Genomic DNA, 21,487 nt, shown 5'->3' on the forward strand with positions numbered 1-21,487 from the left:
GGTAAGTATCAAGAAGAACAGCCTGTTGGTACTATACCAGATCATGAGCTAGTTAGTAAGAAGAGGAACATTATTCTCTGCTACAAAACCAGTCAAGGTCTGGTAAGTATGAAGAGAAACAACCTATTGGTACTATTAACCAGATTATGAGCTAGTTAGTACCAAAAGGAACAATCTATTGGTACTACTAACCAGATTATGAGCTAGTTAGTACCACCAGAATACAATCTCTATACTAATTAAACTAGATTATGAGCAAGAGAACAACATTATTGGAGGTGAAAGTTTCATTAAAATTGGCTCACAAATGGCATGGTGAATAGATTTAAGTTTCATTTATAAATCATCATTCATATTAGCAGAACCTTTAACCTCACTAATAACCCGAAAAGTATAATTTCTGATGCATATCCAATCTTGTAATATGACACATCACAGACATAGGTTATCTTGAAACGAAACCTACAATTAAATAATCAAGTTATCAACATTCACCATTTATACAATTAAAGAGTATAATTATAACATCGTTTGGATGAAATTTCATAATTTAGGAAGCATGTTAAGAACAATATCTCTCCCAAGTGATGGCTAATGGAGGTGACAATGCTATTTATACTCTGAGACTTTGGATAAGATGATAATGCTATTTATACTAGATACTTCTAATAGGCGTGGATATTACAGAATACAATATTAAATTAAAAGAGACAAAGAAGAAACTGTACAGTAGGGAGAATATAAAATATGTACTGAAATCTGACAATAGCCAGACATTTCTTGGTGAAATGGATGCTGTATATTCGCAATTAAACCTCATGATAAACCTTTTGATTATCAATATCAGTTATGCTAACGTAAATAATATTGTAATATTAATCAGTGTAAATTAAAAATATGATATTTTTCTGTGATATATTTTAAAATTCCAGCATACAAAAAACAATTTTTGTGTTATGTTGTATGTTTTTAGGATGAAATAAACATTTGGTTAAAAACAGTCGTAACACTGTTAGAATCACAATAATGTGAATTAAAAATATGAATGCCCATTTTCTAGCAACTGAAGTATGTGAGAACAAGTGTTGATTCATCATACCATGGAGATGATGTTAAAGAGCCGCTATCCAAGCGAATTTGAACAAGTGGTCTAATGATCTGCATATCATGCAGAAGGTTCCGGGTTCAAATCTTGGTTGGGATGGCTTTTTCTCGTCCTCGCAGATTTCCACATCTTTATCGTTTCTTAATTAATTTATTTATTTTTAGTATACCACTGGGCAAAATTGTGCCTGCTAATTGAATTAGTACAATACGTTGTGAACATAGAATTAATTTCACCTTTTGAGGAATGGTAATGTCGGTCTTCATCTCTTGAGCGCGGTCTATGCCGGTCATGAGCAGCTGCTGATCGAATCCTCTCTGATTCTCGTTCATCTCTCTCGCGTTCCTTTTCACGCTCCCCTCGTCTTGCATCCTCTGCAAGTTTCTCTCTCTCCCTATGTTCCAATATCATTTTTTCTCTGTTAAAAATTTGAAATAAGCAGTTTGTAATTCATACAGTATAAGATCTTATATTTTTACATCTTTTTATATTAGAAAAGAAACCTCTATTTTTCAGTCTCCAATTTCGAGATTTTGCAGTACAGTACTTATATAACAACACTTACTAACACTTGAAATACATTGACACCTGTATCAACAGGTAAATATAACTGGACACCTGGCGTTTTAACAGGCATTGTTTGTTGGTAAATAAATACCAACTGTGCTTTTATACTATATTTGTTTACAATTTATAGATTTGTTTGTTGTTAGAAGTGGATAAACTAAATGTTCAATAGAATGCTACTAATGTAGACACACAGAACAAGATTGCAAATGTAACACTTCTGTTTTTTATTGTTTTGTATCTATAATGTATAATAATCCTGGGAAGAAGGGGTGTTTTACTGAACTGAACTATTCAAATTAGAGACTAGCAGTGGAAAGTGATGGTAAATAGGCCTAACTGTCTAGGCCTACTCATGACCATTTCCTCAATTCTAGAAAAGGGAACCCTCCCTACTTGCTACAGGCTTGATGCTTTTTATCAATACATACCTATCTATAGCTAACAGATGATGAGAGCCTAGAGAGGCTGCTTGCAGGTTAGATGATTGCAATGATAGGTCCATGGGATGTCGTACCCCAAGCAGATGATGCATCGATGGATGAGGCATTGTTGGTAAGCCCGGATGTGTTGAAAGAGGGATGAAATGAGGGCGAAGAGCTGGATAACCATAACGATCATAGTGTTCATCGAGTCTGTTGAAATACAAGAAAAATAATTACTTTTTAACTTGGATTGTGGACTTTTCAAAACTTGGATTTTGGACATTTCCAAACTTGGATTGTGGACTTTTCCAAACTTGGATTGTATACTTTTCCAAACTTGGATTGTAGACTTTTCCAAACTTGTTGATATAGCTCTTTGGTATACAATGCCGTAGCCACAAGGATTAAAATGGTGCAGTGGTCGAAAAAAAGTTAACAATCAAGGGTTTGGTGGCTACAGCCTTGGATTGAGTTGAATTAAATTTTTAAACTGTTGAAAAAAAATGTTAATGGCTATTACATAAATACTAAATACATAGTAAATGCATACCAACAATACACACAGTATCAAGATTCTAAATATAGAATTCAATCATGATCATAATTTTGGGCATGGTGGGAAACCTTTTTTTCAGCAAATTTTATATCTATCTTCTTTTGTACATTTAAATTTAATGCATTTATTTGATCTAGTTACAGTATTATTATTATAATACAAAAATAAATAAGATATATCTTATTTATTTTGTATATTTTGTTTTCTTTTTTGCTACTTGATGCAAATATATAGGATACACTGCACCAGTATAAATAAAACATGAACAATTGCAAATAATGTTCAATATTTTTCATATATTTCATATAGCCACAGCCCTCTGACTATCCATAGCAACATATGGTTTAGAAGGCCACATACAAGTCAAAAATGATTTATTTCATCATAAAAATATGATTATTCATAAACGAAAGTCAATTTACATAATAATCGGTAAACTCTATTATTTGACCCGAGGTAAAGGCGATATTGAGATTCACAAATTTTCAGGAAAAAAAACATTAAAAAGGACATAAAATAGTGCCCTAAAAGGAATTTTTAATTGGTGCTGACCTACTGTATGACCTAGAAGCTAATTATGTCATGCAAATTAATAATTATGTGAGTGCAGGAACATTGGGATGTGTTCCTTTACTCTTTTTCGACTTTTGGCAGATTCTAACCAAAGACACAATATGCGTATATCATAGGTCGTCGGAAATTGAAACTTTCCTATTGATTGCCTACTATGGCAAATTCCCGGAGTCACTAAAAATGCTTTACTATACTACAATAAAAATGATGGTTTCATTTTATTTTTCTAAATTATTATTCTGAAAACAGGCATATTGACTAGTGATTTCATTCACTGTGTTGCCAACATTACACAAGAATGGTCTTTGAAAGTGGAGTTGGTTTTTGTCATGAAAAAAACTGTGCCAGACACAGTATCCTGGAAAAAAAAAAAAAAAAGGCAGTGGCTATCAAAGATGATCAATTTCATCTGGCCTCTAGTATGTTCCAGTTGATGCGCAGCGGTCGGCGATTTCGTTCTATTATAAGGCACGATTTACAAATAGTTTCTTTCCAGGAGCAATTAAAGCCTTAACATCATGTAGACACTTTTTGTAATGTTTTTGTTTTGAGTACATGTTGTGTCCGTTTGATATTGTGTTCTGCCAACAGAGCAAACAGAATTTCTATGTTTTTTTCTTAAAACAAATGACAATAAATGATACTGGACTTAACCACAAAGCTCAATTCTTAAAAAATCACCTTCTTTGTCCCCAGTTCTATTTTCTCTTTTTTTAGTGTATTGCAACGGAAATGTAACAGTGCACTAACAGTGTAAAGTCACTCGTTAACTTATAATGATACTATAAATACACAATTTACAGTGTAAGATGTGCTCTAATGCTGGTACTATAAGGAATTGTTCAATATAGTTACAACATCGTAAAACACTTATTGTTCTGTCCTTCCGATTCTCTCCCATCATAAAAAGTCAATGTACGAAATCAAATGTTATTATTTGAAAAAAAAAAATTATGGATTTGTTGTGGGTTGATATATTTGTACTTTAACATTACAGTACTTGTCAAAATGCCAAGTACATTAATTGCTTGTTTGTTTGCACGACAACGTCCATAATTGTTTCATAAAAAAAAAATAGGTATACCAAACAGATTATGCCTAAATGATTTTCAAGAAATATTGATGCATGTGCCGATCCAGTTTCATTCTGCCCTAGTTATCTGTATCTTCAATAGAGTCGAAATATTAAATATCGCGCCCTTTGCCATGCCCTTAAAGCTCAGATACAGGCATAAATTTAAAGTTTAAATGTAAATAAATTCTGTAATATAAAACAGAAATTTCTCTTAAAATGGTTAAATATAGAAGTTGTCAAAATTCTGCTATAAAAACTTCACTAGTCAACTAACCAACCAGAACATAATTTGTTGGTATACAGTGGATAATTTTTGATATAGTGGGAAAATAAAATACCAACAATTTTGTTAAATGTCTCTCTATTTACAACATTAGTGTACAAAAGAATAGGGATTTTACTGGGAAATTTGAAATATGCCTCATATGTGCTTTTACATTTAAAAAAAAATTCCCAAAACTTATGAAATCAATAATTATTGGAATGAATAATCAACCAAATGTTTTTGTCTGCACTTGGCCTTTAATTTCTTTTTTTCCTGATATGATTTAGTTACTGTTTATATGAGTATAGCCATGCTTACAAATAACGAATGTAAGTAGTCCAACATTCAAGTGGCTTTTAAGTAGTCCAACATTCAAGTATCTATGAATTCAACTTCAAGGATAACTGATGTGTGATTTGAATATCAACAGCAAATTTAGGTACAAATTATCAAGCAGTATCATTGGCAATGAAATAAATCAAATTTGACACTGGGTGAAAATGATGTGAATATTCTGGCAACAGTTATGATTCAAAACATTGATAGAATGGATGTAATAGAATGATTGATTACGATGGTGCTGTTTTAGTACTGGAAACACAGCTTAACCCTTTTGAATCATCACGTAGTCAAATCAAGTCTGACATACCCCATCATAATTCATCAATCTTGCATGATATACTGACAGTAATATCTTTTAATCTATAAACACAGCGGAATAAAAATAATACATAGTAATTGAAAGGGAAAAATAGCAAGAAATCTAAAATGGCATTAAATTTAGGTAGGCATGTTTCATTTGTCTGTAAAACTGCTATATTGTGATAATGCATCTATACAAGATCTGTACTGAACAAAAACAAAAACATTCTCCATACCTCTCAACCATTTAAAAAAAGAACAATCAGACCAATTTGTCAAGATCCACCCAGTAGAAAAAGGTAGAGCTAATCTAAGTATGCAAATATTTGATAAATTTTCTATTTCAGGTAATATATTTACTGTACTGAACTTCAAAAAAACAAAAAACTCGTTACTCAAGGACATAAAATTTAATGATTAATTAGAACTACAGTGCAACCCTTCTTAGCACACCCCCATTCAGTGTACACTTTCCTGAGAAACAAACTAGGGAAAATATGATGTAGTTTTCAACCCATATTTCGGTAACGCCACTAGTTTTAAGGGGCACTTTATTGGGTCCCAATTATGTTCCTTAAAGGGTTCTACTGTATTTACTATTTATTTTAATATTATTTCTTTTTTATTGCATTTTTAAAAATTTATATTTTTATTTATGACCAAGTTTGGAGACGCCTGGAGAGGCTAGATTGCCACATACAGTAGCTGTTTTAAGGCTATTGGCTAATAAAGCAGCCTCTCCTATTAAATAATCACAAAGACAAACATACACAAGATGCTCTACACAAACATAGTCTCTGTCATGAGAACAAACTTGAACCCAGGACCCTGGGTCCAGTAGCCTGTAAACCACTTTTCTAAATGATTCGAGTTGTTATTAAATTCAAAACAAAAATTGCTTTTGAATTTAATAATTAAAATGGTTCATTAATATAAACAGACTAGTAGTATATTAGAGTATTATTTTTAATAAACATGAGTGTTATTTTACAGAGTCTATTAACTGACATTTAACATTAGTAATATTAGATTTAATTGAAAGCAAAAACATTATCAGAGTATATCAGTATTAATTTTCAAATTTCACATAAATGGTCTACTTTATTTGAAAACTCCTCCATTTCCTAAAGATAATCTTCTAAGTTGCCATCAAAAATTGTAATAACTTACAAGTTGTTATATGTATATAGCATTTCTGATTTCATATGGAAAATTATGTGACACACATTGAGCAAGTGAGGTAAAATTGTCTGATCTATGTAGTTAGCATGAAGCTACTAGTGAGAAATAAGACACTCTGGTTATTCAGTGTTTGATAGCAAAATCAATAAAAGGCTGCGGCCTTATGTCGCACTGGGCAATTCCACGGTGACGGAATTACACATTTTCCATAATTTTACATTTTAATTCCTTGTATCTTTTTTAGTTTAACTCAGATTTCAAAACAAGTTTAATAGTTTAATAGCTAGTGATTCTACTAATTATTTCCACAAAAAAAAAATTAAAAAACCAACCATATTTTTTTATAATATCATAAAACATATATCGTGACGGAATTTCGCAGAAAAACCACCTCATTTTTACCCCTAAACATTTCATTAAAACTCTGTGAATTGTACTGGAAATTTTAAAAATTAATACATTCAATTTAGCCATTATTTAATGTAGTATTGAACATAAGTTTTTGTTTTTAAAAAAAAGTTTCAGTTTTTGATATATAGTAATAATTTGACACACGGTCCTGTGACGGAATTACAGTGACGGAATTACCTCTGAAATTGAAATCTGCAGACCATCTTTAAATTTATTTAATAAGGGTTTCTGAATAATTTTAAAGGCAAAACACAATATATTAAGAAAAAACAGTCTTACAAAATTGTTGCAATGTTAAAAAAAAAACTTTATTTCATTTGAACTAATGGTTCTAAAAACAGATATTAATATCACAAAAATATCAACTTATTTTGTTTTAATATATGGATTATATTAGAGTATTTTGAATTAGAAATATTACTAAATATAATAATGAACACATACCAATATCTGATAAGAATAAAATTACATTTTCTATTGTGATATTTAGGTGAAATATGAATATGATTACGGAATTATACAGTTGAATTAATGTTATTTACATGTTTAAGTTAACAGTGACTATTGACCGTATTCCAAAAAACATTTTATCCCATAGTCTGTGGAAGTGGTTCTTTAAAGTGATACCTTTCTTTAGAGTCCATCAATGGTGCTGGGAGTACAGATACAATTTGATCTCTATTAATTATCCCATAAGTCCCAACCAAGTCTTTAACAACAAAAATCTTCCCTTCTTTATCAAACTTATATAAATGAATAATGTTAAGTTCTGGTTTGTCTTTAGGAATGTCATCAACTATTGCAACATAGTTAAAAATTTTCTTGCTTCTTTCTATGGTATATTTGATAAGAACAAAATCTCCTTTCTGTGCGTTTATAGGTTCATTTGTCGGTTCCTTTGTCGGTTCCTTTGTTACAGACGTTGGTGCAGATGATGAGTCAGCTACTGATGTTGTGGCAACTTCATGGTCTTTGCTTGAATCAACTACTAAAGTGAACTCTTTCTTGTCTTTAGAAGAAGTATGTTGTGCATAGTTCACAGTATGGAGTCCTGTAGGGACTACATGATGAGTGCTGTGTGTACTTGGGAGTGATCTAACATTCTCCCAACGACTATCCATCTTTGCTCTATCTTTTTGAATGTCTTCAGCCGAAATGTAGACGACATTTACCCCCTTCACAGCTTCACTTGCAACTTTTGCGAAAGATTCAGCATCACTCACGAATCGGCCAAGTTTTATCTTTGAATGAACCATGCTCTTAATGACACCACCTATGCCATCTACCGCACCTTTTCCATGCGATGTTGCAAAGAAATTCCATGCACATGTGATTCCATAATCATCTTTAAAATACGTTATATTTTCAAACAAATATTTTTGTTTGAACTGGCTGGCAGCCCCGTCACTGTAGAAATTGATATGCTGCAAACTTGGTAATTTCAGCTTCAAGTCCTGTATTATAAAGTCCAAGTATTTCGCAACTTCATATTTCCCATGATTGAGTTCATTGCTTACAATTGCATATGAATATACTTTATCTCCAGCATGAACACAGCAGGTGAAGATGGTAACCTGGCTATGATTCCAGTGCCCGCTTTGTATTTCATTTTGATGAATGATGGAAAAGTTTTCAGCAAAATCAATCTGCACAACAGCCATTTCAGTTGAAGAACTCTTCTTGTGCGCTTCAAATGCTGCACTCTGTAGTCGTTTCACAAATGTATGAATCAGAAAGGCAGGAACTTGTTCCCGAAGGAGATCAACACATTCTAACAGTGTTCCATGTTGTTGAACCTTTTCCATGTGGCCTTCGACAGAAATCCACTGATGCCATACGATAGACTTGTCATTCATGTTTGGGAAACAGAAAAGGTCATTGAATTTGGATGAACAGCCATCACAGCTCTGCAGCATGCAAGCTTTATTTTCTTGGTCACATGTTATTGATCCAATAAAATTGCGAAATTCTGTGCTAACGTGCTCACACTTTGTTGCAGTTTTCACGACTTGCAAAAGAAGCTTCACATTTTCATGATATTTGCAAACACATAACGTATGTGGGAAATCCTTTGATAGGTTTACAAAAGCTGGTCTTAGAGAACAGAACTTAGACAGTCCAATAGGTTTATCTGGATGACTTAATAGATATAGAGAATGACATTCTCTGAGCGACATCAGTAAAAATCTTTTTGGCACATGTCTTTTCTCACCATCTGTCTTTATAACCATAACATCTTTGCGATTTGGACTCTGCCAAGATATGTCGTCTTTGCAGAAATATGCTTCAACAGTTTCCTTAACTTCCTTGCCAATACCCTGACAGCCAGTATTAATGGGCGTAGTAAGCTCAACATTGCAAAATTCTCTTGATAAAACTTGTACAACTTTAAACCGGAAGTCCTTACGAGGAGTCCCAGGCAGATTTCTTTTAGCATGCTTCACTGCTTTTCCAAGACTTTGCGCAGAATATTTGGCTCCGTCTTGTTCTTCCATGGCTCTTTTTTTAGCTCTGTGGCGTCTTGTATTTTCTCGCTGAGAACATTTCAATTTCTGCAAACTTCTAGGTGTAAGAGCCTCTCTTTTTGATTGCTTTCTCTGTCGATCTTTCTGTTTGTAGTCATCATGTTTTCCATTTTCCTTTAGACGCTCTCTATACCTCCTGGATCTTTCTTTAGATGATAACGGCATGACTGGTTAAGTTTCTATTGATTGCTTTTCCGATAATTGGTTGATAAATGAAAACAATATTACTTCAATTGCCTAGATATACCTATAGGTAAGAAGTCAGGTGTCACCCACATTATTTGTCACCCAATAGAAACAATGCAAATAAGGTAGGCGTTGTCATGAATAGCCAATAGAAATTTTAAAAGAATAGTTTATTCCGTACTAATGGGAGTTGTTCTTTCTGTACAATGGGAATTATTCTGAGAGTGCAAGTGAGTCACATGAATTAGTTTTAATTATGAGAAAAGTCTGGAAGTTATGTAATAACTTATTCTGTACATTGGACATTGTTCGCATTTAATTAATGGCAGGTGTGGTAAATAACAAAATAACTTATTACAGTTCCTAGGCCTGAGAAAAAAATCGAACAAAAGAAGCCATAGATCCATACTAATAAACAACCACATAAACTTTGTACAAATTTTGCTGGTAGCTGTGTTCATGCTGAGAAAAAGTTGCTTAAAAAATGTTTTTGCATCAATACTATGTTAAATAATAGTGTTGTGGAATTACGTAATTCCGCAACCAATGATTTGTGACGGAATTTCAGTTTTAAAACTTCAATAACTTAAGAAATAAAAAAAATTAAAAACAATAATTATCATAATATAATGTCTATACTCTTGCTTGATTTGCATTAGTCTTGATTTTTTACAGAAGTTATTATTTTATTAGAAATCCTAAAAAAAAACACTTTTTTGTGTCGGAATTACAAAAAATGATACATTATTGTTGGGCCAAAATTAATTAATGTAAAATCAGAAATTAATTTTTTTTTTGTCTTGTGTCTAAAATGTAATGTACTAAACTGAAATAACATGGATTTTAACTTTTTACACCACTCTGATTATTTATTACTGAAGCTAAAAAAGGTCATACATTTCTCATTTTCATTACATTTTTAGGTATCAATTTTTGAATCAAATTTTCCATATCATATCAAGGCGCTAATTTTTTTTTTTTCATATAACCTAATTCTCTATAAAATAATCTTTAATTTGATACCAAATATAGTTTGATTGGTATAATTTGAAAAAATGGAAAAAAATCCTCTGCACTATGGAATTGCCCCACTGCAAACAAAGGAGCAAGCATACAGTAACTGGGTTGGATATGTCAGTAACATAAAATATTGTTTAGGACCCAATTTAATATCAATTAATGATGTAATTAAAGAGAACTAAATATTCAATTTTAATACAAAAATAATACAATTTGATGACAAAATTTACAATTTTTAAGCCCCTTTTTTTGTTAAGGCAACTAATTTCAACATATCATTTCATCATTGATTTTATTTTGCTATAAAAATAAAAGTATTTGTAAATTTATTTTATGGTACAAACATTGGTAGATGAATAATAATGCTGAATGGTGGATCGTGGAATGCATCTTTTGGGTGTCTCTCTTCCTCTTCATCTGTTCACAAACCTTAAACCACTCTATGCATTGGTCCATGTCTGGTTTTTTTTTTCCAAAATTGTTTATTTTGCAAAAACAATTTTGAAAAAAAAACAAAACCTGATAGTGACGGAGTGGGATATCTTCACTTTATTTATGATTTAAATCATTTAACTACAAGTATTATTGACACTGACCTTTACAAATGACAGAATTACAGATCAGTTGCATATTATCATCCTAAAGTAACTAATTCAATTATTTTCTAAAAGGTAAAATGATCCAAATACGTGTATTTACAGAGAATAAAATACCCCTTAAAAACATTTTGATTGTGTATTATTCTGCAACCCTTTTTTCACATTTTTAACCATAGATGAAAACATGATCGCAATATGCCATATAGTTAGTGACTTTAAATTAGACTAGATTAGATTAGGGCAAGTGTCTTTAATTAATAAAATGTTAATAATAATAGTAAGCAAAAGCGCTGAAGGAGCGGAAGAAAAAAAAAACCCTAAAACAACCAAAACACAGCTCTGTAATAATGCCAACAACCATTTGTGACATTGTTTTTTTTCCATAAATAATCAATGTTGGACATACATTATAAATTCTATTTATAATTTGATATTATTTCATGTGCAATATTGATTTTGATATAAAGAAGTGGCATGTGATTTTTTTGTTATTGTTGGAATATGATCATTCTTTTACATTATTATCACCAAGAGCGTGTCATATTCAAGTCTGGGTTATTTATAGAACATCATGTAAAATGCATTGGCAATCACCAATTTCCCATCAAATCGTAATCTAGTTCAGTCCCTAATAAATAAGGCGGTATAATGATAATAGGAGGTAAAACAATCCCGCAACGAATTGATACCAATACGCCATATAACCTCACTTCTCTACAACAAAGGTTAGATTTACCATTTATGGTTTAAAAAAAAATTATCTGATCCGCAAATTATACGTATGTAATCAGTGAGCGCATGACGTACGCGATAGTCCTCATTTGTTGATTTGTAAAAAGCTTTACCTATTCATTTGAATAATTCTTGCAGGCTTTTGTAATTATTCGTCTCAATTTGAGCTACATTACAAAGTAGGACTGTATATGTGTATTTATTCATTGCAATCTCTTTCAATGCTTGCGGTACATATACATTCATTAACTGATGGATTTCACGTTCAAAAATTACTTCTACTTTATTTGTTTCTCATTAGTAAACACTCAAAATGTTTATTTTCATTTTTCTAAATAGAATAATTTGACTACAAAAAGCGTAAGATAATTTTTTTTTTTAATGTGCAAGAAAAATTGCTAAAAATATATCTCAATGAGCTTATCTAAAGCTCTGTCTACACTATCAAACTAGTTTGACAAAAAAAAGTGTGATGTGCCCAAATATGGTAGTGATATGCTTAAATATGGTAGTGATATGACATCATCATGTCTATATATGGGCACATAACATTTTTCTGTCAATTAAAATTTGATAGTGTAGACAGAGTTTACAAATAACATGCAGTTATTGTAACTATTAAAATTTTAAAATCAGGGTTATTGTTTTTTTTAGCAGTGGTCTTAGAATCAGTTCAACTGCGCTATCTTTATTTTGTGTTCATGCATATTACAGACAGGTCTATATATACTTGGAAAGTGGTCTTTAATTAGAATCAGTTCAACTTGGCTATATTTATTTTGTGTTCATGCATATTACAGACAGGTCTATATATATTTGGAAAGTGGTCTTTAATTAGAATCAGTTCAACTTGGCTATATTTATTTCGTGTTCATGCATATAACAGACAGGTCTATATATATTTGGAAAGTGGTCTTTAATTAGGAAGTTTATGCAATCAACGACTATTGTAAGAATATCAATGGACAATTCCAACCAATAGGAATCTGCCATGTCATAGGATTGCTACAAACATTAACAACATTACGTATTACATGTCTAGAGGCTAATTGCATATATCGTGCTCAAAGCATGGCAGTGCAAACCGTCAGCGCAAAGGTCTTCATGTTCCGCGTATCAAAGATAATCAAATGGTACGTAGTTTGATGCAAGATAAATTGGAGGCAGACAAGAAAGTTAAACTATGTTCTTTTTAAAGATAAAGCAGATTCTATTTATACCATCCTCTAAAAGATGCATATTACAAAAAGAATAATCAATATTTTTATATATTTTTTGTAGACAATATTCCATAATAAGTATCATAATAGACTCTTCTGAGATTGATGGCTTATAGTATGTGGAAGTTTAATTACTATTCAAAATAGCGGGGTCAATTAAAATATAATGAAAAAACAAAAGCTACGCACCAACCTAATAAATTATAGAATAATTAATGAAAAATGCCAGCAATTTTTTCATCACTTTTCGATGAAGAATTGTAATTTTTGAACAGTATTTGATAAAATTTAGAAGAACTTGAACGATTAAAAATCACAAATTTTAGTAGCATTATACTTAAATGTCATTTGAGATTACATTTATATTAGAAGATATTTACTATTCATTGCATGCGTTCAGAGTTCCTCAAACCATGGAAATCAAACCAATACATGAATAAAACATTAGCAAAAACACCTACATTGGAAAGAGAAGAATAAAATGGTTCAACAAATACAATAAAGAATAATAATAATAAGGAATAACATTTTTTTTTCTTGAAATGGCGATATAATAACCAACCAATAATGTTCAAACAAATCCAGATTATATTACAACGGAAAATTTATAATTAATAAATAATGTAATAAATTTAAAGAGAAGAATAAAAATGGATCAACAAATACAAGGAATATAATTTTTTTTTTCTTGAAATTCATAGTTATGGCAATATAATAACCAACCAATAATGTTCAAACAAATCTAGATTATATTACAACGGCAAATTAATAATTAAAAAATAATGTAATAAATTTAAAAAGAAGAATAAAAATGGACAACAAATACAAGGAATGAATGTGTTTTTCTTGAAATTCATAGTTATGGCGATATACTGTAATATTTATGAACCAACCAATAATGTTAAAACAAATCCAGATTACATTACAATGGAAAATTATTAATTAATAAATAATGTAATAAATTTAATTATATAAATATTTAACTAGAAGCTCACACACTATCCTCAAGGTCTGTTGACACTGATTAAAAGCATGTAGTATAAATACAACACAGAAGAACTTATCTAATTTCTTACTTTTGTTCTGGACAAGTACTTTATATTTCTAATCTTCATCCCAAGTTTCTTTGTTTATTATGTATATTTTTATTTATTTGCTTTTCTTTTTATTTCCTTTATATATTATTCCTCTTTCTTGTTTAGCATTATTATAAACAATTTTGTTGTTATTGTTACCATTATTGTTACATTAGTGTTGAATAAATGTTATTGAACTTGACTACCTTCTTGGGATATCTTGTGAAAAATGGGTTTTACATTTCACACCTGATTGAACTACACGATTTATAACAATCAATGTACGATGTCCAAGATGCGTATAATTACGCGGCACATTACATGTACGAAAAGAACTTCAAAGGCATGCTAAACAACTTTTTCCCAAGAGCTAATAGCATTCTGCTCTACTGAATTTTTTTCAGGCTGTTGTGTTTTAAAAAAGCATGTTACTACACCCTAATTAAGGGCTTGTTTTTGCTGAGCAAATATTTTAATGCTGAAAAACGGTATTTTTTTGTTGCAGGAAGGAGTCGACTTATAAAGAATCAGTTTTAAAATCCGCGATTGAATTTTTAAAATGGTTTCCGTAGAGCAATTTTCAAACCTTGTCAAAGATCAGAAGAATGGACATTCTTGCAAAATTAAAAATATCAAAGTAATTAGATTGATAGTTTATTATTATTATTATTGAACGTTATTTACATTTTCAGAAGTACATCATAAGACCAATTACTTTCTAAAAATCTATATTTTAATCAATACCATAAAAACGAAGAAAGAGCCAAATCATGTAATGAAATAAAATTTAGCTTTTCTAAAAATATCTGGGTGTGATGCACATTATACTATGTAATAAAGAATGATGGTAATGCAATTATTGATTTATAATTTCAAATCTTTATAATTTATTCAAAATAATATTGTAAAACTGGAAATTTTAAAGCCAAATAACCTAAAGCTCTGTCTACACTATCAAACTAGTTTGACAAAGAAAGTGTAATGTGTCTAAATATGGTAGTGATATCTCCAAATATGGTAGTGATATGACATCATTATGTCCATATATGGACATACCAACATCAACTTTTATTTATAGCAAAAACAATTCTTTAAAAAAAAAAATTATTGGTTTGTGGAACTATTTCTAATTTTAATATAAACCTTTCATTTACTTTATAGACCAACAAAGTATGTACAATTGGGCGAGGGAAATGGAGCTATTAGTTGTGCGTAACATTCACGGGCATATTGTATCAAAATAGAGGGAAAAAAAAGTTTTACAATTGGGAATAACTGAGTGACTAAATTTATCAAAACAACTTCAACAACGATGATCCATCACAGTAAATTTAATTAACCTCATCAATATAAAATTAACTGAAACTAAAGAAAATGTGATTTTAATCTTTTTTAGTCATGCTATTTAAATGTTGAGTTTTAGGTGTGATGGCAGACATGTATATCAAATGTCAAAGGTATAGCATAATACTGTACATTCATTAATTCTGCATTTAATTGATTGCTATGATCAGAAATCTTCAGTAAAGTTGAGTTAGTCTGTCGTGCAATAACAATTAAGAAATAATGTTTCTTTTTAATACATCAAAAACAAAATATGATTTCTAATAACTGTAATTGTTATTGTTGTTTGTTATAACCATAGATAATTATTTCTTTACATTACAGCAAATGTGTCCTTGCTATTTGATTGGTTGATAATTTATCACATGTCATGCATTATTGGATCCATCCTAACAATTACAGTAGGTGAGTAAATTGCTCGTTTGAGTTTGTGATATATTTTGAGAATTTTCAACTTGAGGCCTTTGTGTATTTGAAAAAAAAAACCAAACGGCTGTAAAATTACGACCAAATTCTGAGGGTCAAATTCTTTCTATGAGCTTGCTTTCGACATTCACAGTCACCAAATACTGAATGTTTATTTGCAACGAGTGAAATGGAAAGAGAATGTTGAAAAATTATCTAATTACTTGTAATAAAACAGTCTGTCTTTTAACTGTGTGATGAATTATTACATAGAATAACAGAAAAAAAAAAATGTTGATATTTTTGATATCAAAATGATAGGATTAAAGAATATGAGAATTTAATATTGTAATAGCCATTTGAAAATACAGGTTTATTGCTTTTAAAAATTAATATAAAAAAATCGTAAAAATTAATCAAATCTTATTAACAAAAGCAATAATATAATGGATAAAACCAAGAAAGGCTCTTCAAATCACAACTGTGTCAATTCTAGTTTGAATGCTTAGCAATAAATAACTGTCCGAGTTAATATGGACTTTTACAAGGAGGAAGTGATCCCTGACCATTGGCTATTAGTTTGCAATTGAGGCAGAGAGCTGTTCACTGGTCATCACGAACATGGCCTGGTGTCTATGCTAACAGACAACTAACGTGGGAATTCAACATGAATGTTAATACTAGATCAGATTTTCTGTCATAATTTGTTACGACGCGTGGGAAACATTATAGACCTCTGGTGCCTACTTCTTAGAACATGAATGCACTAGTGGATAATGTGATGGATATTTTTAAATATGTCAATCTTAAAATTCAAATGTGTTATTTAATATTTTGTTTGATCACAAAATAATAATCTGAGACAAATTTATTCCCAATATAGGTATAAAAAAATTATAATATAATCAAATTATTGTGAATTGAATTATTATGGTACTTTATATCCGTATAATTTCATTTTTACCAAGCCAAAGAATTTACAGCATTTGATATCAAAAAACCATTTCAATTTTCTATATTACTGAATTAAAGACTCTTAGCTGATTCCAAAAGAAAGCATTTTGGTAGCGGTAGGTCAGTTTAGACAACACAGGCTGGTTACACATACCTAACTGCATCACACAAAATTCTAAAATGTTTACTCAAAGCTGGTTGTATAATATAATAATGGTATAGATCTTTACCATGTAATAGTATATAAATAATGAATGTTTATGAATGCGATGGTACAAATAATTTCATGAGGTGAAAGATGAAATTCTATTTTCATGAGGCAAAAAGCCTTAAGAAAATAAAAACCTTCATCTTTCACTAAATTAATTAATAAGTACGTCTATCAGTATCAGACACCATGTGACCCACAATCATCCAATCAAATGAAATCAAAATCAATTTAGGTGTGTTATAAACAAAAACCTGATGATGTGATACGAACCAGATATCAAGGATACAACTTATTCTCTCAAATAAAACATGGAAATCAAGTTAAAATAATCAAAAGTTACATAGCTCACCAAGTTTTTGAATATGCTTTATAGAGACTGAGAATATTATGTTTTTAGTAGGGACTACATAACAATGGCGTAAGATATTTAACCAATAATTCTTTAAGAGTAGATCAAGGAATAACCGATTTTTTATTACACACACGAGTTCCAAGAAGTCATTTGATTACAATCGAACAGTAATTAAATTGACAACAATGGTGATTGTAACAAATTGTAAATGATTAAAAAAATCGTTTCTTAGTTACATCATATTCCTCCGTGGTATACGTCATACCGCAAAATAAATTTGGTATAGTATATAATACACTTAATGTACTATTCTGTAATTCTGTCAATTTTAATTGGGTATTAAATGTGTTCAAATATAATGAGACAGACTAGAGTATAAAAATAACTATAGAGCTTATCGACCGCGTTAGAAATTTACAAGAAAAATTGCAATTATCACAGTAAAAATATTTTTTGGAGGCTATACCTTTTATTAAATTATTATAAATTTTTTTTCAAAGATGAATGAGTTTTGAAAATATTCTGTAAATTGGTTTATGAATTTTAATAAGTTAGATAATAATTGAATTAGTTAGATAATAATGGTTGGAGGTGACAGTGGCTTAGGCTGCTTTTGTGCTTTCCTGGCAGCTAGTGACTATGATTTTATATTTTCTTCTTGTGTGTTTGTTTAATTTGTTGATTTGTATTATATTTTGTAAAATGTATATTTTGCCTGAATAAATAATAATAATTAACTAATTTGGCATGGCTACATTTTACAATGTATGCTGTCGAAGTATGATCAGAAAAGGTTTGATAAATAATTGCACAAACTGGAATACAGAGTGAAAGAAATATAATTACTGTAGTAACTGCAGTAGAATGATTTTGACATGGACCCATTACTGTATGCGCAAAAGTGCAATTTTAATACTTTGAACTACTTTTTGAGGGCGTCATTCCTGCAACAGAATCGAGTATCACATCTTTTTAATTACAATTTTACTAACATTGATTGGCAATATTTAATAAAAAGAACAGTGCCTTTACCGGTAAACATAAATTATGCATGTGCATAGACAAAATGGATTATTAAAACATTTTGAAATTCATAGATCATACAAAACACATTCATAAACATTACTAGGATTTATATTTGGAACAAGTTCATGTTCTCTCATAATCAACATGAATTATAATCATAATATATAAATATTATGAAAAGAAGCATAAAATATAAATTTATTCACTCGTGATCATCTATACATTAAATGATCAGTCAAGAACCGCGGCGCCTTTGATTAAGGTTTCAATGTGCGACTATTAATTTCGTGTTTTTACACACTAATTAATAATAAAAATTCCATTTTTCTATACTACACCAGTTTGTGTCTAACTGTGCTAATTAAAATGGTGAATTAAATGCTGTATGTTGTATAGTATAATGACATCATCATTACCTAGAGATAGTCAAAATGCCATGTTTCAATAGGCAAGAAATTATGTTTAAAAAATATGATTTTAAATTAGTTATTTCTGTACTGCATAGAAATGGTCAACATTACTTTAATTCTTGAGTATAACATCAGGATCGCACATCTGGTAACCAGAGGGATTCTCACCTTTTTAAACTAGAGAGGAACATATGATAATTGGCCTAATTAGCCTAGTTCTAAATATTTTGCCCCTTTTGTAGAAAAAGAACTCCATCAAGTCTAAAGCACTGTCTACACTATCAAACTAGTTGGACAAAAAAGTGTGATGTGCCCAAATATGGTAGAGATATTCCCAAATATGGTAGTGATATGACATCATCATGTCCATATATGGGCACATCATATAAAGTTTCATAGTGTAGACAGATGAAATGTTTGCTGACATCATGGATATCTTTGAAATGTTTCAAAGTATAACTTTATTCTTCCCCATTTATCAAATCTTCACTGAATTTAATTTAATGATGTCATGCAATAAGGTAAAGCACAAACATTATTCAATTTCATATTGAAATATCTACCTAAAATAATATCGTAAATGTCTATCATCTGGCGCCAACCATTTCCCTACGGACGTATCACATTTTGATATTGTAAGTTTTCCGTTATAATATTCAGAATGTGTTTTTACATTGTTTACAGACTTGTAAATAAACATTTAATTAAAGATTTTTAAAGCGATGCAACAGCGAGGTATCAAATTACATAACAAACTGGTTAACTAAATTCAACTTTCAATATCGGTCGTTTTACACACATTTGACGTAGGTAGGATCTGTATTGAAGTCGTTTAATGTACTAGGGCTAGACCTTTTGATCTATGGATTGATATGGCCTACACACGTGATTACAAAACTGGCTATTAATACATTAAAAGGGATATTAATTACCTCAGTATAAAATCCCCTGAGTGCTTTTGTATATTAGGAGAAGCAATAACATGCCATGTACAATCATTTTATAGTTTATAATCAATCAACAGACAATACAGATCAGTGTATGCACTGCTTTGATTAGAACTACAGTACACATACATTAGTTTCTTCAAATATAAGGACTCCTACAACACACAAATTACAATGAAGATATTCACTGTGTTAATGCTTCCGTTGGCTTGAAATCTAACCTAAATACATAGTAATACGAGTCCGTTAAATTTGAATTAGACTTTGTGCAAATGATAGGTTCAGATTAATAATTAGAAATTAACGAATCATTAGGATTGGATAACCTATAAGTAATGAGAATTCTTCACTCGCATTAAGTTCTCATTATTATCTAATAATATTAGCGTAATTGTAGCAGTAACCCCTCAAATACAGTGCAGCCTAAACAATCATGTCCTAAGGCTAGCCATGACGTCCTTTCGCCTTCATGTCTATGCCTAAACAACTTCTCATTTTCTCTACACCAGTAGGACCGAACCTAGAACGAAAGATCTGTCTACGCTATCAAACACTAAAAAAATATGATGATGATATGCCCAAATATGGTAGTGATATGACATAATCATGTTCATATATGGGCACATCAAATTGTCACATAAAGTTTGATAGTGTAGACAGAGCTTAAGCAAGCCAACAGACTACTTTTGAAATGCTGATCTGTGGGTGTAGCCATACACAAGATGATCATTTGAAAGTTGAGGCCATTTATTGGCCAAGTGGTTGGTTACAAGGAGGAACAATAATTTTCACCTTTTAAATTTAGTGAGGCATTGTTGAATATAACTGTAATGAAGTGATTGGTCTAGACCAGGGATCCACTATCCTGTCTCTGTACCCCTCCTTTTCAAAATTATGGTAAACGGAAAATGATACTGTGTGGTAGATATTTGTTGAATAGATGACACTGTCAGGAAACAAATAGTCATATTATAATAATTAAACTTGAATTTGAAAAACAAATAGAAACTCACCTTAAATGAGGAAACTGCATATGAGTAGGGGGTAGAAAGGCAGGGTGATATGGGTACCCTGCTGAAAGTACCGATGCACTACTGGGGTCATACTGCATATGTGTAGGTGCCAAAACCTTATGAAGCTCATCGGCATGGCGATAAGGATGAAAACCTCTGTGTACATCTTCTGGCTTTGATGCAAGTTGAGCTACAGGCCTAAGAATCAAACGGAAAAAAAAGAAGAAATTTGCAAATAAGAAAATTGTAGGAAAACATTAATTAATATACGTAGACAATTACATGATACAGTTTAACCTCCATGTGCAGACATCTCTTGTAAGTAGACCTTAACAGCATTCAAAAGCCTGTTTGTTAATCATATTGGCATTTGTAAGCACACACGCGTACAATACCACAAAGGAGTCCAATCTGGTTTTTTCCCCGACCTAATGAGGTTTAACTGTATCATCCTTATTATCATTTGTCATTATTTTCATAGTTGGTGTTACAGTACCTTTGGGTTACCCATTTAGGGAAAACTTTTCCATAAAACAAATACGAACAAAATATGTTTTAAGCCTTATGGACACCTATTTAGAGGACACTTTGTTTGGTTCCGAAGATGCAGTAGGAGGCAACACAAGAACGTATTGCAATGCAAGTAATCTACTGTAGTATCAAATA

General features: G+C 30.8%; 1 protein-coding gene across 5 annotated transcripts in view; it reads right to left on the reverse strand.

The window, feature by feature from the left end:
- Positions 1-21,487, reverse strand: part of LOC144850801 (uncharacterized) — a 162,783-nt gene that overhangs the window by 12,717 nt on the left and 128,579 nt on the right. For all 5 annotated transcript variants that reach the window (XM_078708248.1, XM_078708247.1, XM_078708246.1 and 2 more), the window contains 3 exons: positions 20,822-21,019; positions 2,104-2,307; positions 1,342-1,523 (listed from right to left, as the gene is read on the reverse strand). In XM_078708248.1, the coding sequence (XP_078564374.1) occupies positions 1,342-1,523; positions 2,104-2,307; positions 20,822-21,019 (584 nt within the window). The remainder of the gene's footprint in view (positions 1-1,341; positions 1,524-2,103; positions 2,308-20,821; positions 21,020-21,487) is intronic.

This window comes from Antedon bifida, chromosome 8, assembly GCF_963402885.1.
Source record: "Antedon bifida chromosome 8, ecAntBifi1.1, whole genome shotgun sequence".
NCBI lineage: Eukaryota > Metazoa > Echinodermata > Crinoidea > Comatulida > Antedonidae > Antedon > Antedon bifida.